Source organism: Natator depressus, chromosome 9 (genome assembly GCF_965152275.1).
Source record: "Natator depressus isolate rNatDep1 chromosome 9, rNatDep2.hap1, whole genome shotgun sequence".
Taxonomy (NCBI): domain Eukaryota; kingdom Metazoa; phylum Chordata; order Testudines; family Cheloniidae; genus Natator; species Natator depressus.
This window is the reverse complement of record NC_134242.1, coordinates 88,302,938-88,328,319: the sequence shown is the minus strand read 5'-3', so window position 1 is coordinate 88,328,319 and position 25,382 is coordinate 88,302,938. Positions and strand designations below refer to the sequence as shown.

The 25,382-nt window shown below is 43.2% G+C and overlaps 2 protein-coding genes across 7 annotated transcripts in view; one reads left to right on the top strand and one right to left on the bottom strand.

The window, feature by feature from the left end:
- Positions 1-100: 100 nt before the first annotated feature.
- ZBTB33 (zinc finger and BTB domain containing 33) lies at positions 101-20,788 on the top strand. Of its 4 annotated transcripts, none has more exons than XM_074962540.1 (2): positions 101-240; positions 15,628-20,788. In XM_074962540.1, the coding sequence occupies exons 1-2, from the start codon at positions 207-209 to the stop codon at positions 17,682-17,684; spliced, it is 2,091 nt and encodes a 696-aa protein (XP_074818641.1). In that variant the 5' UTR covers positions 101-206; the 3' UTR covers positions 17,685-20,788. The 4 variants fall into 4 exon arrangements, 2 of the variants coding, with proteins under 2 accessions (XP_074818641.1, XP_074818642.1); XR_012640794.1 differs by lacking the exon at positions 15,628-20,788 and adding an exon at positions 583-6,223 and having other exon boundaries at positions 137-240; XR_012640795.1 differs by lacking the exon at positions 15,628-20,788 and adding an exon at positions 1,051-6,223 and having other exon boundaries at positions 174-240.
- Positions 18,869-25,382, bottom strand: part of TMEM255A (transmembrane protein 255A) — a 54,788-nt gene continuing 48,274 nt past the window's right edge. For 2 of the 3 annotated variants that reach the window (XM_074962553.1, XM_074962554.1), the window contains one exon: positions 18,869-24,930. In XM_074962553.1, coding sequence (XP_074818654.1) covers positions 24,772-24,930 — 159 coding nt within the window. In that variant the 3' untranslated portion in view covers positions 18,869-24,771. The remainder of the gene's footprint in view (positions 24,931-25,382) is intronic. The other variant, XM_074962552.1, reaches the window with a different exon arrangement.

Below are 25,382 nucleotides of genomic sequence, written 5' to 3'. Positions count from 1 at the left end.
GAAAGTACTTCCGGGTACCTCCATTGACATCCGCCCCCAGGGAAACAACTTCCGAGTGCCACCTTTGTACGCCTTCCGGTACTCGTGCCAAGAGGAAACGAACATCCGAGTGCACACACACTAGCTCACCGCACTGCAACGAGGCTGTGTGGTTTGGTTCCTAGGCCAGGTTTCGTTGCGGGCGAGCGGCCAGACGTCTTTGCGGGATGCACGAGAAGGGGCAGGGGGCCGAAGGGCCAGGTAAGGAGACGGACGCGGTGCGGGGAACGAGGGGAGGAGCGCAGCCAGGGCAGCGCCCCGCGGGCCCCATCTGGCAGCCGGGCAGCCTGGCCCCCCACGCGCGGGAGCCGAGGTGGGAGGGCACAGGAGCGACCCCCCCGCCGCCCCCCACGCGGGTGCGGGGGAAACAGCCCGACCTCTGGCGAGGGAGCAGGACGGGAGCTCAACACCCCCACCCACCACACCCCGCCCCCTGCTGGGGATGGGGTCCCCCCGGTTCCGGGGAGGGGGCGGGCCTGAGCCCCTGTGGAGGAGCAAGAGCCAGTGACCCTGCCCGCAGTGATGAGCCTGATTCCCCACCAGGGAACCGGCCTGGGGCCAGTATCTGCACTGGCGCAGCTCACAGCCCAGCCATCAGATGGTAGCAGCTTTTAGTCCCTACTTGAGGCAGCCAAGCAGCAGCGAGAGGTCTCTGGATCCCAACCCAACCCCTAGTTCCCTCCGCTTCCATTGCTGCCGTGAAGTGTCACTGGGTCATGTAATCAGGGGCTCTACAAAGGTGCCATTAAATAAGGAGGAGCCAGAAGCCTGCCGGAGATGGAAGTGCACAAAGAGAACAGGAGTAACTGCAGCCAAAACCTGTGTGTTGGCATTGTCATCGGCACCCCGTCCTGTGCAAGCTCTGAGACGCACAGTGATAACCTGGCAAGCTGCTCACAGTGCTTCAGTCAAAGGGATGAATAGTGGGTTTGAGTGAAATAAAAGTACTGTCATAAAAAGACTTTGCCTCACTGATCCATGCTCTATTGTGCCTACTCTTGATAATTACAGTGCCCTCTACATGGGAATGAGTATGCAAGTTCTGGAAAAGCCTCACAATAGAGCAGCCCATATTATTGGCCAACATCAAAAGGCAGATGTGCATCTCTGCAATCTCGTGCTGTCAGCAACTACGCAGACTAAGCTTTGAATGCCAGATAGACACTTCAAAGTCACAGTACTAATCTCCAAAGTTCTCTCTTCAAATGGGATGTGTCTCATCTGCCTGAATTAACATCCATGACACTTGCACTTCTCAGGAATGATGGAGCTGTCCACAACAAGGACAATATTTAGAATGAGTAGAAACAGCACTTTTTCAGTGGACAGCTCATGGTTCTGGAATTCCCTTCCCCAAGAAATTAGAATGACAGACTCTTCCTGCTTTCATGTGTAAGTGCATGATCCAACATTTTCCCCTTAGTTTTCCTGCAACAGTTAACCCCCCCCCCCCACACACACCAAACAATCCTCTCCCCCAACCAAAGAACTGGTGCCACAAAACCCCTCTCTGTAAGTGGATATAGGGGAGAGAGAGAATCTGCAATTTGCTATCTGCTTCCATTTGCTTGCAGTGGACTAAGATGCATTGTGGTAAAAATATATGGATAGAAGGTTATTAAAAAGTAGGTGCTTTAAATAACAAATGTAATTTTTTAAAAGTGCTCATGTTTGAAAACTTGACTTCAGGGGCTGGATGGCTGAGGGCATATATAAGTGGTATGGAGTCTTTCACATATAGGTCAACACTATGAGTCAAACCCTAGTTGGTAGAAACTAAAAACTATTTCCATCTGATGGTTGTTATGGTGGCTTTGATCCAGTTCTCAAGGGACGGGTCTACAAAAACAGTATCTCAGTTTACATTAATAATATTGTTGGCATTTACAGCAGAAAGGCTTTACTCTTGTTGGTGAACAGTTACTTACAGTAGTAGTGCCATTAGCTTCAGTGTGATTATCACGTGAGTGACTGCTCACCAATGTGAATAAGATCTCCACAATGTGGGACCAAGTTTTTAGTGGGTTGTGGAAACTGATTTTCACTGGCACTCTAAAACTGGTCTTTCCAGCACAGGGTTGAGAGCAGGGACACTGGCATTGCTGTTATCAGTGTTGTAAATATTATTTGGATAAATAAAGGGCATCAGTCTGTCCATGTAGAACATTTCATCAGCACTGAAGGAATAAACAAACATGAAAAACAAAGAAAAAAAAAACCATTATGTTTTCATTAGTCCTTAGAATATGAGACTTAGTGTTTGGATGGAAAACATGTTCTTTTTAACTTTTTTAAAAAAAATCCTTAAACAACAGGTGCACCTTAGAATCATAATAAGCAACACGGTAATAATCCAGAGAGTTATGAAAGTTATGTAATAAAAGTAAACAGCCCTTTGCTTTCTAGGATGGGTGCCAGGGGAGGAAATCTTTATCAAGGATGTTTTCTTTAATAAAAAAAAAAAAAAAGCCCGTTTGGAGGTAACAGTTTTTCTTTTGCGTGGGGAAGTACAGTATAATATTGTCCTGACATCAAGTCAGCTTGCCATAAATACCCAAAGAAGCATTTCATAATATTATCCCGTACTGTAAGGCCTATGCCATCTTATGTAGGCCAAAATCAAATCAAATAGAAGGATATATCTGAATTTTGTTTATAGATGGACAGCCATTCCAGTTACCAGATCTATAATGTGTGGTATGAGCAGCATCTGGAAGCAGCAAGAAATCTGTTCAAATTGTATATTGAAATTGGTAAACATACAGCCTTACATGAGACGTGCTTGTACAAAGAGAGTTACTAGAGAGCTGCACAATGCATTGTATTCTTATATTATGTCTCTATGCAGTTAGGTTGCGATACCTCTTCCATTGCCGTAAGTACTGTGGGGATCATGACAGTGACAACATCAGAGGACATCACTTGCCTTATGCTTTTGAGTAATCTCTAGTGAAATTAGATAAAGATACTTTTTTTTAAAAGGATACTACGTATGTTAGTGGTAGGGCTCACTGAATGAGTCCAGGGAAAATCTAACCCAGCTGCACTGTTGTCTGCTGAACCTGGACTTCATGAGGTAAGGCTCAGTGGTACCAGGAAGCTGAAGGCAGTCAGAGTGGAAGACCCTGAAATAATGTAGTGGAAGCACTGCCCAAGTTAGCACAGCAAGTGTGGAAGCAAACAACTTTCATTCTAATACTGAGAGTGGGAGGAGAGAGGTGAATTGAGTACAGGTCAGTGAGCCTGAGTTCTAATCCCAGCTCTGACACAATCTGTCTGTGGAACTAGACTAACTTGAGGTCAGAATTTCAAATCAGTTGAGCACCTCCTGCCCCCAGTGAAGTCACTCAGCTTTCAGTTGCACTGAAGGCAGCTGGGGTTGCTCATCACCTCTAAAACTAAGACCATGAATCTCTCCTTTAGTTTTTCTGTTGGTAAAATGGTGATTAAAATACTCACCTACCTCTCAGGAGTCTTCTGTGCATTAATTAGTTAATAGTTGTAAAACAGCATGTGGGCCTGTTAACAGAAAGTCTTCCACAGACTTTCATGGGAATTGAATCAGGCTTTATAACCATATTAAAAGCCAACCAACACATAAAATACTGCAATGCAAAACAAAAAATAGACATGGAAATTAGTGCTTTACAGTCCTTCTGCCATCAGCAGTGTTTCCAGCATCAAAATATTGCCCTTTGTATAGAATATCATTTCTGTCCCTAGAGGTAGTCCAGGCTAAAATGACTCATATTTTAATTGTTACTGAAAATTCAACCTAGATATTCAGTGTAGGTATTTCTGGCTCCTGACATGTTCATGAAAGGTTGGTTCTGTTATTTAGTGCCTGTTTATCAAATTTTATGTATTCTTTTAAAATAAATTAAGTATAAATCTTTATCATGACTGAAGATTTCCCCCCGTCTCCCAGAATTAAGTCTTTAAAAAAAGCTCTCTGTCCCACAGTATTTCTGCCTTGAACAGGTTTTTTTGAAAAAGAAAACTACTCTTAAGATGGTTTAATTTCAAACTTCCCGTGTATTGCTGAACTGTAACTATTATTTCTTTTTCCTGCAACAACTTATAAATTGATTCCTTGAATTTGTACTTTACAATCACACTTTCAGCCTCTCTTCCCAAGATAAAAAATACTTTCAGCTGGATCATTTAATTTACATATAAACTAGCTGTTCCGGTGTATTTAACATTTTTCTTTTCAATTCCAACAATACCATCTGACTCCTAGGACTGTACTTTTGACCCAAGACTGTTCTTCCCCATCAAATACCCTAACAAAATTGTGCACAGGATCTAATACCTATGGTTCATCTAATGCACTATAGTACTACTTTCCTTTATGTGGTTCTTCATATATGAACTACATCCCAAAATGCTTTTTAGATTTAAATAAAAAATAATGGTGGAAAAGCAAGATTAAGAGACGTAGGCGAGAAAAAAAGAGCGAGACCTTTCTAATTTGGAACTCTGCAAACAGATGGTGAATGGGTGAGGTGGATAGATATATTAAAGCTTTTCCAGATGGCAAGAGCTTCAGAGTCTCTGTCCCAACCGTGGCAAGATTATAAATAGGGTCCTACCAAATTCACAGTCATGAAAAATGCATCATGGACCGTGAAATCTGGTCTCTTCCATGAAATCTGGTCTTTTGTGTACTTTTGCCCTATACTATACAGATTTCACAGAGGAGACCAGCGTTTCTCAAACTGGGGGTCCTGGCCCAAAAGGGAGAGTCACAAGGTTATTGTGGTAATTCTGCACTGCCTTCAGAACAGGGTGGCCAGAGAACAGCAACTGCTGGCCAGGTGCCCAGCTCTGAAGGCAGCGCCTTGCCAGCAGAAGCACAGAAGTAAGGGTGGCAAGACCATACCAAGCCACCCTTACTTCTGTGCTGCTGCCCTCCAAGCTGGGTGGTCAGAGACTGGCAGTTGCCGGCCGAGGGCCCAGCTCTGAAAGCAGCAGCACAGAAGTAAGGGTAGCAATACCATACTTACTTCTGCGCTACTGCTGGTGGTGGCGCTGTTTTCAGAGCTGGGCTCACAGTCAGCAGCCACCGCTCTCCGGCTGCCCAGCTCTGAAGACAGCGCCGCTGCCAGCAGCAGTGCGGAAGTGGGGGGGGGGGCAATACTGCAACCTCCCTACAATAACATTGCAACCCCCACCAAACTCCCTTTTAGGTCAGGACCCCTAGAGTTACGACACTGAAATTTCAGATTTAAATATCTGAAATAATGAAATGTACAGTTTTTAAAATCCTGTGACCATGAAATTGACCAAAATGGACGATGAATTTGATAGGGCCCTAATTATAAAGAGGATCAGAGAGGCAGCTAGTGCTTCTCTGATGCAGACTTCACAGTGTGAAATCAGAAGGTATCACAATAAACCTTCTGCACAACTTGAAAAAGGAGAAAATGATGCTGGCTTGGAAGAAAAACTGATTTCAGAGCTAGACAATAGATTTAGATCTCCATTTTTTTTAGACTGGCCAGTGATTTTTGGTGCCTAACAACTGGAACCTAATTTTCAGGAGCTCTGGGTGCTCAGCACTTTTTGAAATTGAGGCCCAAGGGGGCAAGCTCCTCAAAGGTATTTAGTTGCCTAACTCCTACTGATTTCAGTGGGAGTTAGGTGTCTAATATCTTTGAGGATCTGGTCCAGGCAGCTCAAGTAGGGCTCCCAAAAACAGGCCCACCCAAATCAGTGACCATTTTATTTTTGAAATGTTGGCTGTTAAGGCTTACCACTGAAAACAGGTGCGAAAGAAAAGAGATTATCTCATTAAGGGAGAAAGCTGAAAGGCAGGAAAATGATTTGGTTTTGACCATCAGTTGTTCTTTTGACAAGAAAGCAATGGTGAGTATACTTAAAGTAATCCTGTCATGTAATAAGTAAATCAGAAGAATCTTTCACAGAGAGAAAACTGAATGAAAAGCACCATTTTAAGGTAGATGCTAAGAAGGAGGCTGTTTTTTCCCCACTTTATCATTAACTCTGTTAAGACATCAGGGTTACAGATAGGACAGGTTAATTGGGTCCAGTATAGTTTTTTGTTGATGTATATAGTTCCCGTGTTGCTATCATTGACAATAAAAATGTGAACGACAAAAACATACATCTAAACTGACAACACATCAAGGATAATCCTAAAAGAACTCTTCCCCCCCACCCCCGCTGTAAGGGACTGCGGAAGACTTTGTTACGGCCTAGCTAGGGAACTTCCACTTTCTCGAGGCCGCCCGGTCGCTGTAGGACATGGAGAACCAACTCTAACTGGTTTCGGCCCGTTCTATCTGCCCTGCAGGGCCCTGTGCAGGTCACGGAAAGCCCCTGTTGGGAAGTACCTTATTATATATTCATGAGATAAGTTTATGTACTGCTTATTAGGGCTCGCTGTTTACCCCTTCGTCAGACTCCGTCCCAGGCAAAGCTCCGGTGTGCTGGGTTCTCCGCCTCCGTGACAGCAACGCTTGGAGTCCCCGTTGCGGGTGTGTCACTAACCTTCAATAAAGCCAATAACTCGCTGCTTAGCTGCGTGTGGGTCTCGTTTTCCAGAGTACCTCTGCCGGCCTGCGGTGCTTCGAACACCTTGGCCCAGAACACCCCCAAATCAAGACCCTCCTCACTCAACCCACTCTCAAGAACTGCCTGAGTAAACAAATAACACAACTGCTCTGTCACACCAACCTGAGGAAGCAAATTTCTGAGTTGAGTGCCCTCCACACAGAACACTCTGTCATCAGATAAACAAACATAGGGACTGTCAACACACATATTCCAGACAATTTCACCTGCCAGGCAGGATCCAGTTTACCACTGGTGCATGCAGTGGTGGAGTTGCACTTATGTATGCCAATGACTACCTTGGCCCACTGTGAATTTCATGGAACAACATTTGATTTTATATTGCATTTTTCAGTCTTTAGATAACAACAAAAGCCAGGATCTTTGTGGCAAAATCCACATCTGAGAGGAAAAGGCACAGCCTCTTGGGCAACCGAAGATGGATAAAACATATTTAGCCCCTGCTACTATCTGGATGTCTCTGAACAATGATGAGTCCAGAGGGACTCTGAGGTTGTGCCTCACTTAACTGGAGAGCAAGCATCCTGTACTGATGGCAAAATCATAGTTCCTCCGGGATCCTCAAAATGCTTCTCCTGATCCCCCTCGTCACCTTCATCTTTCCTGGATTCAGCTTAAGCCAGCTAATTTTTATCCAGTTCTCTTTATCCCTTTTAGCCACTAAGACAGCAGAGACACAGTTTAGTAAGTGTTTTGTCAGCGTGTCGATGCCCATAGCAGCTTACAGTCTCCCCCAGTAATCTTATATAAGTTGTGCAAAAGAGGTCACACCAGTGAGCTCTGCATGACTGTATGGGTGAGGACCCTCTGGCTGAAGAGAAGCTGCCCATCACAATTCTTGAGGGTCTGAGTGGAAAGCCATTATTAGCACAGTTCCTTCGACACCTGTTAGATGTCAGAGATGAAGCAGTGGCACCTCATAACAGTATTGAAGGCCACGAGTATAGCTACCAATAGGTTCCCCTTGCTAAATACTCATACCTTCATGTCAACTGTTTGAAATGGGCCACCTCATTTACATTGGCCTCACGAACACTACAAAAGTGATTTCCACTCCTTCTTGTCAACTCGAGAATTGCCTACTTCCAACTGAAATTGAATTGGCTTATTAGTGCTGACCCCCCACTTGGTAAGGCAACTCCCATCTTTTCATATGCTGTGTATTTATACCTCCCTACTGTATGTTCCACTCCTGATGCATCTGATGAAGTGGGTTTTAGCCCACGAAAGCTTATGCCCAAATAAATTTGTTAGTCTCTAAAGTGCCACAAGGACGCCTCATTGTTTTTACCAATAGGTCAGATCTTGAGATGAGCTGAAAGTAGCTATGTTTGTACAGCATCTGGCTTCTAGGTGCTACTGTAATGCAAATAATAAAAATAAATAATAGTCATAGGGCATCAGGGTGCTTAGTGCTATGGTTACGACCTACAAAGAGAAATTAGATAAAAACATAAAATACTCTTGCTGCAAGGTTGCAACATAACACTTGACTTTATTTCTTAGTATTCAGAATGGTAACAGACAAGAACCCCAAACCAGAGAGAGACTAAACAGGCTCTTCCTAAAAGAGAGAGGCACAACTCAACCCAGCTTGCTCTAGGCTGGCTCTCTGCAGAACTTACCGCATAGGTCTAGCCGTGAGGAATGACTTTGTCAGACACAACCAGACTTGCTGTTATGCCTTTTAGCGCACCCATGTCTGTACTACATACAGTTTTGTATTTTGCTTTCACTCGGGACCTTTCAAAGATTTGACCCGCTACTGGTATGGGTCTATAGCCATTAGATCAGTGCAAACAGTAACATCTCTGGTCTGCAATCAGGACAGTAACTGAGAAGTTGTGGGAGATAAGCTGCTGCTGCTGTAGCTGGTCTATGAGCACTTTCTCAGCAGGCTTACACAGGAAGATTAGAGACAATTTGTTGGGGAAGTGGTTAGAATCAAATAGTTTCCATTTTCACTCTGTTTTAACATGCTTAGAACTTTCTGAAATCTCTGGGGCTATAATTGTCCTTGCTTGATTTCTGCCTGAAAGTATTAACAACTCCCCTTGCCTAGTTTTTGTGTTAGGAGTGTGCATACCAACTCCAGCAGGGTTTCCAGGATGCGGAAGAATGCATAGAAGTGTAGGACTGGAAGGGCCCTCAATAGATCCTGTAGTCCAGTCCCCTACTCTCAAGGCAGAACTAAGTAACAACTAGACCATTCCTGACAGGTGTTTGTCTAACCTGGTCTTAAAAACCTCCAATGATGGAGACGCCACAACCTCCCTCGGCAGTTTGTTCCAGTGCTTAACTGCCTCGACAGTTAAGAAGTTTTTCCTAATGTCCAACCTAAACTTCCCGTGGTGCAATTTAAGCCCATTGCTTCTTTTCCTATCCTCAGAGGTTAAGAACAATTTTTCACCCTCCTCCTTGGAGCAATCTTTCATGTATTTGAAAACTTATCATGTCCGCCTCAGTCTTCTCTTCTCCAGACTAAACAAACCCAATTTTTTCAGTCTTTCCTCAAAGGTCATGTTTTGTAAACCTTTAATCATTTTTGTTACTTTCCTCTGGACTTTCTGCAATTTGTCCATATCTTTCCTGAAACGTGGCACTCAGAACTGGACACAATACTCCAGTTGAGGCCTTATCAGTGCACAGTAAAATGGAAGAATTACTTCTCACGTCTTCAGTGTTCTAACACTGTGGCTCATCACTATCTGAGGTTTTAAAGTGTTAGTTCAAGCCTCTAGGAGGATTAGCTCACCACAAAATCACTGATTCTTCACAGGATAAGTTATAGTCTCTAAATAATGTAAACTGAGAACGCCCAGTTAACCATTGCACTGCATCTCTTGTAGTCATTCCCACATTGCAAAGCAGGTACGTGACCACACAAAGTACAGGGCAATGGTGAATCTCATCACTTGGTCCCATCCATCGCTCTGTTCGGCCAAGACAAAATGTTTCTTCATCGCAAGAAGACATCTCCAGGTGTTCTAGCCTTTCCATTAGAAGATGGCCTGCAAAGGGAAAACGCTGAGGCTATTGCCCCATTGCTTCTTTATGATGTATAAAGACCTGAAGTTATTTAAAAAGAAAATGGGCTTGTTGGGTTTTGACTTTAGCAGGTTCTGTTGAAGATGAAAGACTGTGATATTGAGGAGTTAGTAATGGTGATGTCACCAGAGATTACAAAGTGACAGTAGAGCTAAGAGGGGAATGGATTTTTATCAGACTGTTTAAAACTCCTTCATTTGTTGATAAAACCTATTTAGGTGACTAACATTTTCAGTAGAAAGAACAGGAGTACTTGTGGCACCTTAGAGACTAACCAATTTATTTGAGCATAAGCTTTCCTGAGCTACAGCTCAATGCATCTGACGAAGTGAGCTGTAGCTCACGAAAGCTTACACTCAAATGAATTGGTTAGTCTCTAAGGTGCCACAAGTCCTCCTGTTCTTTTCAATTAAGGATTAATCTTTAATTCTCAGAGATGCCAGGCCACTCCTGGAGGGTTGGCAACCCTAGGGTCACCCCTAAGACACCAGTCAATGAAATGAAGGACAGTCCCTTAAGATAAGGCCCCGGCGGCCACGCTATTCCTGATGGGGCTGTGGCTCCCAGGGGCACAAAGCCCCATCCGAGGCCTCCGTACAGGGTTACCAGCAGCAGAGCCGCACCCTTGCTGGTGGGGTGACCAGACAGCCCAATATGAGGGGCTTTGTCTTATGTAGGCAATACCGCCCCCCCGAAAAAAGTCCCGATTTCCCACTCCGGCGAGCTGGTCCCGCCAGGGCAGGGCCCGGCGCCAGCAGGCCCTGGCGGGCGCTGCCCCAACGAGCAGGGCTGGGGGCGGCCCACGTGCGAGCGACGCCCTGGCATCCGCGCCGCGGCCCAGCCAGGCCGGGCACGTCAAGGCCCGGCCCAGGGCCGCGCTCCCCCGCGCCGAGCCCGGCCCGCCCCCGAGGCGCGGGCGCTCCGGGAGCAGCCGAGCGGGGCCGAGGGCGCTGGGGGCGCGCTCCGAAGGGAGCCGAGCGCGCTCGGGGCGGGCAGGGAGCGCGGCGGCGGCCGGCGGGGCAGCGCCCCCTGGCGGCCGCGTGGCGGGGGTGGCGCGGCGGCGGGCGGGGCCGCGGCGGCTGCTGGCGAGCTGGTGCCCGTTGTCTGCTGGCGGAAGGAGCGCGGCTCTCGGAGCGCAGGTACCCGGGACCCTCCCCCACGCCGCGGCCTGGGCCCGCCGGCCCCTTCTCCTCGGCGGCGGCTCCGGCTCCGGCTCCGGCTCCGCTCCCCTCGCAGGAAGCAGGAAGCGGCGGCGGCTCCCCGCTTTGTGTGGGCAGATTCTGCCCCTCCCCCCGGCCAGCGGCTCGCGCCCCCCCCCCCCGCTCGGCCGGCCCGGGCCCCCCCGCTGTCCCCTAGGCCGGGGGGGCGGGAGAGGAGCAGCCAGAGCCGCCCCCCCCCGCCCCGGGCGGAAAGCGCCCCAGCCCCCCTCCCCCGCTTTCACCTACCCCAGCCCCCCCCAGATCCCATCTCACTGCTCTTCCCAGCCCCCCACGTGCCTGCCCCAGCCCCCCCATCACATCTCACCCGGCCCCCCACGTGCCTGCCCCAGCCCCCTCATCCCATGTCACCCCCCTCACCCGGCCCCCCACGTGCCTGCCCCACAGATCCCCCCTCACTGCTCTTCCCAGCCCCCCACAGATCCCCCTTCACCCAGCCTCACATGTCCCCCAGCCCCCCCCACAGATCCCATCTCACTGCTCTTCCCAGCCCCCCACGTGCCTGCCCCAGCCCCCTCATCCCATCTCACCCGGCCCCCCACGTGCCTGCCCCACAGATCCCCCCTCACTGCTCTTCCCAGCCCCCCACAGATCCCCCTTCACCCAGCCTCACATGTCCCCCAGCCCCCCACAGATCCCATCTCACTGCTCTTCCCAGCCCCCCACAGATCCCATCTCACCCCTCTTGCCCGGCCCCCCACGTGTCTGACCTAGCCCCCCCTTCTTCCACTACCCCAGCGCCCCACAGATCCCATCTCACCCCACTTACCCAGCCCCCCATAGATCCCCCCTCACCCAGCTTTACATGTCCCCTAGTCCCCCACAGATCACCCCCTCACTGCTCTTCCCAGTGCCCCACAGATCCCACCTCACCCCCCCCTTGCCCAGCCCCCCAGCTTCCACCGACCACAGCCCCCCACAGATCCCGCCTCACCGCTCTTACCCAGCCCCCCCCACCCGCCTAGATCCCGGCCCTTCCCCCTCACAGATGCCCCCCCCCCCCGCTCTTACCCAGCCCCCTATGCCTGCCTAGATCCCACGCCCCTGCCCTCCCCCAGATCGCCCCTCACATGTTCCCTAGCGCCTCACAGATCCCATCTAACGGCTCTTTCCAGCCCCCCCCCAGATCCCACCTCCCTGTCCTCCCCTCCCCCAGCCTCCCACAGATCCCCCCCTCACCACTCTTACCTAGCCTCATGTGCCTGCCCCAGCCCCCCACAGATCCCAGCTCGCATGTCCCCCAGCCCCCACAGTTCCCACCTCATTGCTCTTACCCAGCCCCCCACACCTCCCTAGATCCCACCTCCCAGCCCTCCCACAGATCCCCACTCATTGCTCTTACCCAGCCTCATGTGCCTGCTCCAGCCCCCCATGTCCAAGCTAGATCTCACCTCCCTGCCCTCCCCCAGTCTCCAGCTCCCCAGGCCCCATCTAGATCCCACCTCCCTGTCCTCACCCGTCCCCCCCATTTCCTTTCCCCAGCCCCCACCTAAAGCCCATCTGTCTGCCCTCACCCATATGCCACCTTACTGTTCTTACCCAGCCTCACATGCCCCACCCCCAGCCCTCCACCTAGAACCCACCTCACCACCCCATCCAGTGCTCTGTGTCCCACCTAAATCCCACCTCACGCCTCCCTACCCAGCCCCTAATATCCCCCCTATTATGTCCCCAACTAGCTCCCTATACGCTCCCTACCCAACCCCCCAGTAGCCCAGCTCATTGCCCCTTCCTTACCCAGCCCTATACACACCCCATGTCTAGTACCTACTACCCAAACTTCCAGCCTCCAATACTCTCCTCACAATATCTCACCTGGCTCCCAATAGCTGGCCTACAGCCTCATATAAACACCCCATGCACAGTTCCCTCAATTACCAGCTTCCCCACATACTCCCTATACCCGCGATATCCAGCCTCCAATATCTAACGCCCAACCCTCTTACCCAAGGCGTAATATTGAAGTCAGAAATGGGGTTGCATATTGGAACAGTGGTTGTGGGGAAATGCATCCTCAAATTGCCCCACTAATGAAGCCACAATCCTCAGACTCTCAATCCCCTTGTATCATAGCAGCTCTCCTGTATCCAGCCCTATACTTAGTCCGACAATATGGCACCCAGAATTCCCCAAGCTCAGCCTTCTAGTCTTCTGTAATTAAAGTGTACACACTTTCCCCTTTGAAAAGTGACAACAGTGCAGCTCTCCTTATATGCTCTACCTCCCCTCTACAGTTCCTGTATAAATACAAGTCCCCCTTAATCCTCTATACACAGCATTCCCACCCGTCTTGCTATAAGGAACAAAAGTTCAACCCCCTGTTTAATCTTCTAGTTAATATTCACAGAGGTCCGTCTTCCCAGCTAAAGCAGTTCACCTCCACAATCTGCTAGTTTGAGGTGCCTTTTTATTTCCCTATACTGCTTCCAGGCACAACAATCCCCACCCCATCCCATGCAGCTGCTCCCACCCTCCCCCCCCATCTGCCACCATTACCATGTATTGTTGTCCTCGCCCTCTTCATGCTGCTGCCTGCAACCTCTGCACTCCCTCTTTGCTCACACACCTGCAGTACCCTGTCTGAGAGTTTTACTAATCTCCTTCTGTGTCCTGTCCTCCCATGCTGCCACTCCTGCAAGGCATAACAATGCAATCAAACATGCACACTCCTGCATGTGGAGGTCTAGCAAGCTGCTCCAGTATTAATCATCTGCTCCTTAACCTTGAAGTCTTTCTTCTCCTCCATGATACTTGCATCACCTGTATTTTAAGATTATTTTATATTATAAAGACTTACTGGCAAGGCATTGTTAATATTTGTTGACGGGACTGTTGAAAAGGGGGTTTCAATTGATACATAGGCTAATCCCCCATGTTTGTTTCCTACTGGGTTCCCCCCCACTCCAGTCCTCTTTCAAAATGGTTGTGTTGCAGCCCTTGGTTCTTCCCCAGGGCTGATTCTTGTTGCAGATCCTCAGTAGCTATCTAGACAGACAAACCACAGTGTATGTGATTCTTTCTGTTTGTGTTGCTTAAATTGCCCTCTGAGCAGGCAGAAGGCAACTGAACCTTTCTCTCCATTGACGTGTAGAGATTTTTATTTAAAACACAAGTGTTTGAATTCCCACAATTAAGAGGCTGAGGTTGTTGGCAGGGTGCTCAGAGTTTACCCATTTGTAAGGGTTAGTATCTTTTGTGTTCTTTTGAAATTGCTTGACACCATAAAGGGAAATAATTGATATTTAATTAGTATTGGTTTTAAACCAAAAAGTTCATATTTCTTTTTGCAATAAAAACAAGATGTCATAATAATAGTCCTGATAATGCTACAATATTACTTGCAAGCCAAGTAATTTTTGGAAAGCCAAGTTATATTTAGTAGCTTTGAAGTAAAGTTGTTTGATACCTACATTTTCTTCTCCAAAGAAGTAGCATTCTAAAGTTACAGTACTTGTGCTAATTCTTTTGAAAAAGAAATGCCTATGTAATTGGCTGCAATGACCTACAGTGAAGAAGGAACATGAAATTTGCTTAATATGGGGTCAGTAATTATCAACATTTTATAGTGATAAACAGTTGGTCACCTCCCATTTTAAGTAGTTTGACATTTGTAATTAATATCTAATATTTCATCTGTTGCTACCAACCCATGTCTAAAATGACATTCTCTCTATGTAAAGGGACCTGTCAGGGTAAAAATTGACATTAAATTTGTTTCCTTGCCAGCTGTGTTTTTAATTTATAAAATCATTTAAAAAAATCTTTCCTTTTCACTGTACTGATGGTTTTGCATTGTACTGGGAGATGAAAATAGACCTGCTGATTTCACTTTCTGGCTCTCCTTCCTTAGAATAATGCTGCAGTAGTTGGGTTGCAAACATGGCAGGGTAGGCTTGCAAATTTCTGCTCCCACGGGGCAAGTAAATTTTTTGTTTTGTTTTTTGTATTTTTTTGGACAGGGAGTAAAATATCCATAGCTTTTTTATTAGCATCAGTCATTGTGGTAAAGAGCACATGCATAATTTTGTTAGCTGCGCTTGTAATTAACTCAGGACAATTTTGCATGGTTGCTTATATTTACATGTGAAACTTTTTTGTTTTTTAAATATTTCTATTTTTAATTTTTTTTTTAAAAACTGTAGCTTTACAGAGCCTAAATCTTGATTACGTTGATCTGACATTGACCTTAAGTTAATGGTGTCTCCAGCTAACGCTTTGTTGGTTATTACTCAGTTGAGTTTCTCATTTTATTGAACACAAACCTTTGGATATATTTACAGCTATGGAGAACAAGTAGCAGAAATCATGAAACTTACGAGCAATACAGTATATGGACTGTTTACCAGTGGGAATCAGACTTTGTCCGCGCTGCTAAACCTATACTGGCATGTAGCTATGAGTAGCTCTCTAATGTAGTGGCAGAATACTCTGACAGAGTTTTTCTGCCAGTGTAGGAACACCACCTCCCCAGATGACATTAGCTGTGCCTACACTGGGGTTTTGTCAACATAGGTATGTTGGTTGGGGTGTGGTTTTTTCACCCCTTCAACTGACATAGCTATGCTGGTATAAATATTAGGTGTAGACAAGGCCTCATTAATAAGACTTAGTTTGGGCAGGGGAAAAACAAAAAATTCTGAATGGGAGGATTCTGTACTGCAGCTGTTATAAATGTTATAAATTCTGTAAACTAACACGGTTCCTTTTACTTCTCTTTCTGAAGGAATGGAGGGAAAAAAACTGATTTCTGCAACAGACACCCAGTACTCTGGAATGCTACTCCAGTCTTTGAATGAACAACGTGACCATGGACTTTTTTGTGATGTTACGGTCATCGTGGAGGACCGGAAATTTCGAGCCCACAGAAATGTCCTTTCTGCTTCTAGCACGTATTTTCACCAGCTTTTCTCAGTTGCTGGGCAAGTGGTGGAACTGAGCTTTATAAGAGCAGAGATTTTTGCAGAAATACTCAACTATATATATAGCTCAAAAATAATCCGAGTTCGATCAGACTTACTTGATGAGTTGATTAAATCAGGGCAATTACTGGGAGTTAAATTTATAGCAGAACTGGGTGTACCTCTGTCACAAGTAAAAAGCCTATCTGGTGGCATCCAGGATGGTACTTCAGAAACTTTACCTTCTAGCTCAGATCAAGAGAGTCTTGAAACACAAATATCCCCAACAAAACATGTGAGTCAACATGTAATTGGTGGGATGCCTGTTATAACAGAATCATTTTCCTTACATGGTGAAGAATATGAAACTACAAAAATTACAGTGAGTGATTCAGATGATGATGATGATGATGTCATCTTTTGCTCTGAAATTGTGCCTGCGAAGGAGCGTTCTCCAGAGACCAGTGCAGTGGCACAGAGCCAACCTTGCCCAAATCCTGCTGTGGTTTCTGACCAAACGTCCTGTAGCACTGGTGGATCTCCCCCTCTAAATAGTATTGCAGCAACTCAAAAACTCACTTCCTCTGCCAACCAACCCAATTCAAACCAAACGCAAACTAGTGCTGAATCACTTGACTCCTCAACTCCAAAGCATTTGACCCCCAACATCATTTTGCTAAATCAGTCTCAACTTAATTCATCACTAAGTGTCAGTTCCTCACATCAACAACACGTGTCTCCTACAGTTAATTTGCTTGGGGAGAATCAACAGCCATCTAATAATGAGTCTTTAGCTGAAATGGAAACAAATGCTGTTGAGGAGGAGGAGGAAGAGGAGGAGGAGGAAGATGTGGAAGATGATGATATCATTAGCTCATCTAGTCCAGGTTCAGTCAGTAGCAGTTCTTTGGTTCAGCAGTCTTCTCCCCCCAAAGTAGCAGCATTTGAAGGATCAGGTGTACAGAAAAAACAGGTTGTTACTTTTCCACAGGAACCATCTTCCAAACCTGGAGAGTTTAAAATAAAAATCTCAGATGTTCTTACTGGAAGCAACAAGGATTCTTCTGCGGGTATAGCATCAAAACATGTGATGGAAGGTCAGAAGATCATAACTTTAGATACAGCTACTGAAATAGAAGGCTTGTCAACAGGTTGTAAGGTTTATGCAAATATTGGTGAAGATACATATGACATAGTAATTCCTGTAAAAGATGACCCAGATGAAGGAGAAGTCAAACTTGACGAGATGCCGAGAACATCTGGTGATGATCCTGCAAACAGAAAACGCATGAAGCTAAAGCATGATGATCACTATGAGCTCATAGTGGATGGAAGGGTCTACTACATTTGTATTGTATGCAAGAGATCCTATGTGTGTCTGACAAGTTTGCGGAGACACTTTAACGTTCATTCCTGGGAGAAGAAGTATCCATGTCGATACTGTGAAAAAGTTTTCCCTCTTGCAGAATACCGTACAAAACATGAAATTCACCACACTGGTGAGCGAAGGTACCAGTGTTTGACATGTGGGAAATCTTTCATCAATTATCAGGTTATGGCTTCACATATAAGATCAGTTCATAGTCAAGACCCTTCTGGAGATACCAAGCTTTATCGTTTGCATCCTTGCAGGTCTTTACAGATCAGACAATATGCATATATTACTGATCGTTCAAGCAGTATACCTGTAATAAATGAGGATGGACTTGTTTATCGTGTTGGTGCAGGAAAAGATGATGCTGAAGGAACAACTTCTAATCCTCCAACCAAGCCAATGACCTGGGATGATATTTTCATTCAGCAGGGAAGTGAATCACTTTTTAAACAAAATCTATCAGAGGGTAGTACTGAATTTGAGTTTGTAATACCAGAGTCTTACTGAAATGCTTTAAGTGCTGAAAAAGCTTCAGTATAGAAAAGGTGCAACTGTTTCAAATGAACTGCTAAAAATATTGTAAAACAAATTGTTAAAGTGAAACCAAGTTTACTTGTTCTACCAACTCATCAAAGGGTAGCATTTAGATGGATTATTTGTAGCTGCAAGTCATTTGTAGTAGCAATTCATCTGAAAGTTTACTTGAATACAGAATAAGATATTTCCAAGGAGCTGTCAGTGTTTTTTCTAGTTCGTTAATTTTCATTTAAAAAAAAAAAAAGGAAAGTTATAGCTTGACAAGGTACAGTTTCCTTAAATAATTTGAAACATTGTTTTTCTTCTAAAATAACTGGGGTATTTTCCCATACCTTGAAACATTTATTACAGAAACTTTTTCTTTCATGTTAGCACTTTAATGCTGAATTCTCTTTAGATGTTAACACCAAGACCACAATAAGAGGTTCAGCGTAGCCTCTTGGATATGACATGATTTTAAAAAATCCCACTGCTCATACATTAACTCTGAATAGTGTATTACTGCAAGGGTCCAAACTAACTGATCCATTTGTTTGGAGCAGTGTATTTTTGAACCAGCATCTTAGTTTTGTTTTTCTGGTCAAAATGAACCAATTCTCTTTGTGAAAATGTTCATACTGATAAGAAAAGTTCAGTTTGGGCTGAACTGAACACACTTTATTTATATTTGTCAGTACGGTAAGCAGAGTATTCAGTGGCTGGACCATTATATTTTATTCTTTTTTGCAATGGGAAAAAATATCAAGCTACGATATCGACAAAAAAGAACATTGAAGAGAAAGATTGAGTTTTGCAGCATGTTTTTAAAATCCTGAGGAATAATGTCAGACCTTCTTATTATTAAAGAGTATGATGATTATTTAGAATGAGTTGCTGCTTTCCTGTTTTGTTCATTTTGTCAAAAGGCTTTCATCAGATATTTTGAACATTTTTATAATACTTTTCCTAGCGGAAGACTGCAGAATATGCTTCCTGAAACGGAGAAGTAATGTAAATGATGCCTCAGCTCTGTAGCTGAGACTACTACAGATTTTACAGGCCTGTTTAGCTAGATTTTTAATGAAGTACTGAAAACTTTTCCCAATGGGAAGTGTTGCTGTCAGGAGGACTAAATCAATAATCAAGTTGGTTTTTTTTTTTTTTTTTTTTTTAATGCGTTTATATAGGTTCCATGGCATAGGCATATCAATATTCACTTTCAGTTTTAATAATATCCTTCCTTTCCCATGCAATTGGTACATATTTAGGCACTTGGAAAATAGTTTAGTAAAAGTTCAACTAGAACAAGAAATGCTAGGTTACTTTCAGTACTATCAGCACAGTCACATAGTCTAGCATTTCTGATTTAGTAACTTGTTGAATTTTTGTAAATGGTAAAATGAAAATTAAACAGAGGTTTATAGAGGACTGAAAAGAATTGTTGTGCGTAGTGTTAGTTATCAGTAACCTTTCATTAAATCTCTTACCGAAATCACACTTTAGGATTTTTCTTCTCATATTCATGTTTTTAAAAAAAACATTTATTTCATGTTCAGACCAACATTTCTTCACCTTATGCCCTTCAATCTTAAATTTCCAGAAAGATAAGTTATATTTCAAGGTAAATGGTTCAAATATAATTAAAGCTATAATTAACGGGTACCAGAAATCAGTATTTGTAATAATGGGAAGAGGAAAAGAGAATTTGTTTAGCTACTAGGTATAGTATGCAGCACTTCTGTTTTCTAGGCTAAGAATACAATATGTATAAATGTTTTTATATTGTAAATTTACCCTTTTAAAATTAGGAACTAGGATTTAATTCAAAACTATGTGCATTGTCAAATCATAAAGTAGGTTGATTTTGTGTAGATGTTGATAAAAATTGCTCTTTGGGCATCGGGAATATTTTAAAATGTGATAGATTGAATGTTGTTTGAGTTTCATAGATGGCATTTCAGCAGTTACACATAATCCTTTCAAAGAAATAAATATTGATTGCCTATAATAGCACAGGTTGTACTGACTTACCTCACTGTGTGCTAGATAAAAGCTTCATGGCCTCATGTCATGAAAAACATTGAGGGTATATTGTAAATTAACCTAGTGTGAAACATCTGGAATTAAGCTTGCCTTGCAGAATATATATCCAGTAATAATGGCTATCAATATTTGCTGCTGCTAAGGTTTAAACCTTAAGTTGAACTGTGCCTACTAAGGTGTCTCTTTAGAAAAAAAACTGGAAAATTGGTGGTTCAAAAGGTGTAGTTTTGCCAGAAGACTCGGGCCGGCATGTGTGTCTCAGTCTTCAGTTTTCCTTGGAAGTGAGCTTCAATCTCCAAAGTCCAGAGGTCATGTAAAATAAACTTTTTTTAAACTTCACTTCCAGTATTTATTGGATTGGAAACATGTTAGATCCCTTCTTTTAAACTCTTTATGGGGCAATAGACTTTTATATTTAGATTTCTGGCTATTGTACTTAGGGTGGGTTTTGGTTTTGTTTTGTGTTTTTTAAATCTTTATCATTACCTTCTGGTTTGACTTAATCCAAAACATTTTGTAAATATTAAGAAATTGGCTCTGGAAAAAAAATTGGCTTTACACTAAATGAATCTGAAAATGCATTTATATAAATATTATTACAACATTCAGCAGAGATCCCATAGCAAACCTAAAAATCATTTTACAAATATAAAAGTTAACTCTGATCTGCTACAAAATGTAATAATGATGGCTAGGAGTCCTCACTGTGTGGCTTCTATGGGAATTCATACCACAGCATTCCAATATATAAATAAAACAAATATGGAGATAACAAAATTGATAGGTTGCTTATTTATTTTGTACTGCTAAGGCATGCAGCTTATACAAAGATGCAAAAGCTGACAACTCTATACATTGAACATTGGGTTCTACAGCTGTTACCTATCAACTGTTCTGTGTGAAACATTGTTCATTTTTACCAATACTGTAATGTATATACTTGTACAGTCTTTTCCTTAACATAGTTTTTAAAGTTGTGTTCTACTTTTCATTAACCAATACTTGATATTAGTTCTTAGAGCTTTCTATGGCAAAAATAAAAAGTTTTAATTCTAGAGATGTGCAGAATGTTTTTTTTTCCCAAGGGCAATCCACTTTTCTGAGACATTTTGTGTTTCTCAGCAACTGGTTTGTGGACCAGCGCCCGCCCCTGAGGTCTTCCTGACAATTTAGGAAGGCAGCAAGCCAATTCCTGGGATCAAAAAGGTTGAGAAACACAGCTTTCGATGAGTTAATGTTTATAATTGGCTCCTGTAGGACTTTTTAAGGTAGCAGTGAATTCTCAAAAAAATTTATGCAATTTAGAGGTTTCTTTTAATAAGCTGAATGAGTTGAACAATGGTGCATATTGTAAACTGCACAATCTAAAAGTATTTTGAGCCAGTATGTGTTCTACTTGACTTCTAATTGGGTTGCACTGGTCTAGAAACTTATACTTGTGGTTGTCTCATCCAGCTGATGTATTTTAGTTAACTCATGGTGCAGCGACTTCATATTTAATGAAGCTGCAAATAAGTTAATCTCTAATTGGTTATGGTTTGGAATTTTTCCATCTGCAGTTCTTAACCATAGTGTTGAGATAATTGATACTTTGGTTGACTAATAATTATTATTGAAATGGGGTCTAATTCTGCAACCCTTAATAAGTAATACTTACTTACCAGAGTAGACCCAATTAACTCAATGGGACTATTTGCTTGAGTAAGTGCTAATCAGCATAGTAAAACTGATGTGGGGAAAGGATTTGCCAGGAAAAACATAGCTACTCAGAAACTTGTCAAAAACAGTTTGGAGAGAATATCAGGAACATTAGTAAAACATCTCATTCACATAGGGATTGGACTTGCTCCTGCTGGGGTCAACAGCAAAACTCCCACTGACATGAGTGGTGCAGGATCAAGCCCAGCATAATCTATTGAACTTAATATAAAAATAAGTGAATGGGATATTGTACTGATTACATTATTCACTTCTGTTTTAAATAAAGCCTTCCATTTTAATGTTCTTCAGCAGACTTTCTCTGTGTGTAGCAGGCTACAGAGGATACAGACTGGCTGCAGGATTTAAGTCCAGTGACTACACTGGGCCTTACGCATCCTGGGTAGCACTTATAAGTGTAACCCCCCTGAAATCAATGGAACTACTCAGGAATAAGGATTGCAGAATTGTAGTTACTACAGCTATAAAATGCGTAGGATACATTTGTTCTTTCAACACACAATTTACAAAATAAGAGCTCAGTCTTTTTAGTGGGACTCCTAAGGGTAGTAAGCACCATGCCCAGTAAGGTTGGCAGTTCTGGGCCCTAAAATAGCAAATGCTGTCTTGGCTTTTTCTGTAGTTCCTAGTTACATACAAGGAATGTCAGTGCAATGGTTGCAATGCTAATACTCAGAAAAGCTGCTAAAATGTAAACTGCAACTTTGTAAACATTTTTAAAAAGTCACAGAGTTTTATTTTACTTTTGCGAAGTAATAAAAGATACATACGAGTCATGTCATTTTTACATTCTCATAAGACATTATGGATACAGTGCATAATATTGCATGTATGTTCAGTGTTTATACTGTTGAAGCAGAAGGAAAACAGATAGCTGAACAGAAAATCCTAATGATGCTTTTTAATGTTAATATTGAGTTGTCTTTTTATAATGAATTTAAAGCAGGAATGCAGCTTTTGCTTAAATATACTAGCATATAACAATTAATATAAAGCTCAAAGGTTTGGAAAAAAGAGCTTTGACAATTTCTTAGGTTTTCTGCTTAGGTTAGCTTAGGTTACACTTGCTTCCAAAGATCCTTTTTTCTGGCACTGAGTTATTTTTCTCCCCTCATGACCGTGCAATGCGCCTTAGTTCTGACCTGCAATATATCCCCTATGCCTTGCAGCCCTATTTAATAGAGATAGGCACAAATGGTATACTATTTTCCAGGTGAGGTTAGGACTGTAACTTTTATTTCAAAGCTCTAGAAGTAAAATAATATTTTTTAAAAACATTTATGCAATATACTTCTCATAGGGAGTTGAACCACTGGTGCTGTCACTTTTTTTTTTTAATTGCATGCAAAATCTCTTAAAGATGTGATTGAGTTGAACAGCTGTGAGGTTAATTTAGAACAGAAGGGGTATTAGTGTGCTAATTTATTTCTGGTGCCCAAACTTATGGGAGCTGTATTTTAAATCATATATAACGGGGGAAGGAAGTCTACTGGAACATGTTCGGCATACATTACTGCTTTAAATCCAGTGCGTATCTTGCATGTGTTTCTCCTCCCACCATTTTCTAAGAAGAAGTATTTTCTTGTCAAGATAGAAGTTCTACATTTGCTTCTGGTTGAACAATTCTCTTTTTAGTTTGAGATTAGATGGACTTGTATCTGACAGGGAAATGAGTTTAAAAATGCTTTGCAAACGTGTAGGATTAAAAGCAGCACGTTAAAGTGTGGTTGTACTCTGAACGTGACATCATGGGTCCCACATGTATCTTCCTTTTTTAAACCATCTCACATTTGCTTAGGTTGCAAGTAGAAAGATGCTGCAATCTGAAGTCCAACTGTTTTCGTTGTGGCTCACGAAACAGCATAAACCTCTACAAGCCGAATTTTGCTCTCCATGACATTTTGTCTGGATTGAGGTGACAGAGTGGTAAATGGGTGTAGCCTTACAGTTTACACTTCTTTAGGTGCAGGAGCTGAAATAGAATCCAGCCTTTTCGGTATAACAAGTAAAAAGCAGATACCTTATTTTTATCCCCAAAGTAAACAGATGAAATGCTCAGAGTGAGTGGTTCTGAACAGGAAGTTGCCAAATGAAATCACTTCTTGGGCAAGAACCACACTTTAAAGGAGCATTGTGCCACTTAATTAGGTTGATCTTTTTTGTTATGCAAGACGCATGCAAAACCTGCATGAAATCTAGATCAGCACAATTATCATTTGAAGATTAAAAGAAAGTCACAACAATAACAGCAAATTCTAATCAACTTTGTCCTAGGCTATCATTTATGTGGTGTTGAATTTTATCCACAAGAGACTTACATCTTGAGAGCAAATAGTGGAAATTCATTACATGCAGCCTGTAATACAGCCATCAAAAAAGTTCTTATACAGGGTGCTGGCTCAAAACAGTCTATAAAAATTTCCCAACTAAAAGAAGGAAAACACATGGTTTTGCTGAAATGACTTGTGGACAGTGTCGGATGCTTTTTCTTAGCAGAACACAGAAAACTGCATCTTTCTCTATTTCGGAGGTATCTACAATCCAATTGCTGATACACAATCACCCAAACTGTGTGATTTTTATATTATTTACACATACCAGAGCTAACAATACTCTGTTCAGTATTACACCTCCTACCTTATGATGCATCCTGAAACAAGCCAGCCTGGCTAGTGCAGCTCTCTCTTTCAGCAGGCTCTATTCCAGTTGTAGGACTACTACAGGACATCATATCCTACAGAATTATTTTTCCATCTGTTTGTATTATGATTTAAGAAACTCATGCTCTTCTTTGGATTTTCCTTTGATAAGGACGTGGACCATAAGCAATGAAAGATGTGAACTACATTCCACAGCCCAGCAATGTCCTGACAGTAGGAAGCAAAAGGCCAAACAAAATTAACATCCGAGCTGATTTGCAAGCACCCTCACCTTTAGAGCAAAAGAGTAGGCTGGCGCAACTACTGGTTCTGGCTAACCCCACTCCGTATTTATCCACGTGACTGCTCAGCTCAAGATGAAGCATGGCAGACTGCGATCAATAGTCTGACCAGGTAGCACCTCTTAAAAATCAAGGACTACTGTGAATCATATTGTAAAACAGGCCTGAATTTAGGTCACCCGCTAGTCACTGACGCTAGTAAGCTTCAATGAAATTATCCTTGCTCTACACACAGTTGTTAAACCTCTACATAAGTCTTGCAAGAATGACCAGAATCCAGTATCTGATAGTGTCGTCTGTAATGTTCTCTCCCTCCCACCCCAATAAAATATAAATACAAAATGTTCACACTTATTTCAAGAGCACATTTTTTCTTTACGGTGTATAAGGGGGTGGCTTTTCAAAAGGAGGAAAATACGGCGGGGAATAGCGAGGAGGAGCACTGGAGGACCACATGTAGCTTGGAGATGGTGACATTGACTGGGGATCGTCTGAAAGTCCAGAAGGAGTGGAGGCTGGAAACACACTGGAATGCTGCGCAGAAGAGAGACACGTACATTCGTCAATAGCAAGCTTGAAAAGAATACAAGGTAAATAAGCATTTCTTAAGCTCCTACGCTGAAAGGGACAGTGGCCAGTTAAAAAAAAAAAATGTTTTTACCAAACAGTATGATGTTACTAATATTTTACACCTTGATCCTGCAAACACTTGTTATACACATGTTTAACTTTATTCAAAAGAATAGCCCCACTGAAGTCAAGTTAAGCAGATGAGTAACCGTTTGCAAGATAAGAGCTTAAAATGGTTGAAATTTAGAGTTAAATTTGATTTCCCTTTCATCATTTCTGCTGTTTACTTAACACATTTCACTAAGCTTTCACAGTTAACACAGACTAGTCAATTTCATCCTTTGTTTTGCATACATTAGACCACTGCTGTAACATTTACGTTGCAAACGCTGCCTGAGAATCAAATCTTTCTGTAT

Bases quoted from the DNA above. Each gene is read 5' to 3' on its own strand.
- ZBTB33 (XM_074962540.1), top strand. From the start codon at position 207: ATGCACGAGAAGGGGCAGGGGGCCGAAGGGCCAG. The intron at 241-15,627 runs GTAAGGAGACGG...CTCTTTCTGAAG, and splicing joins GCAGGGGGCCGAAGGGCCAG to GAATGGAGGGAAAAAAACTG.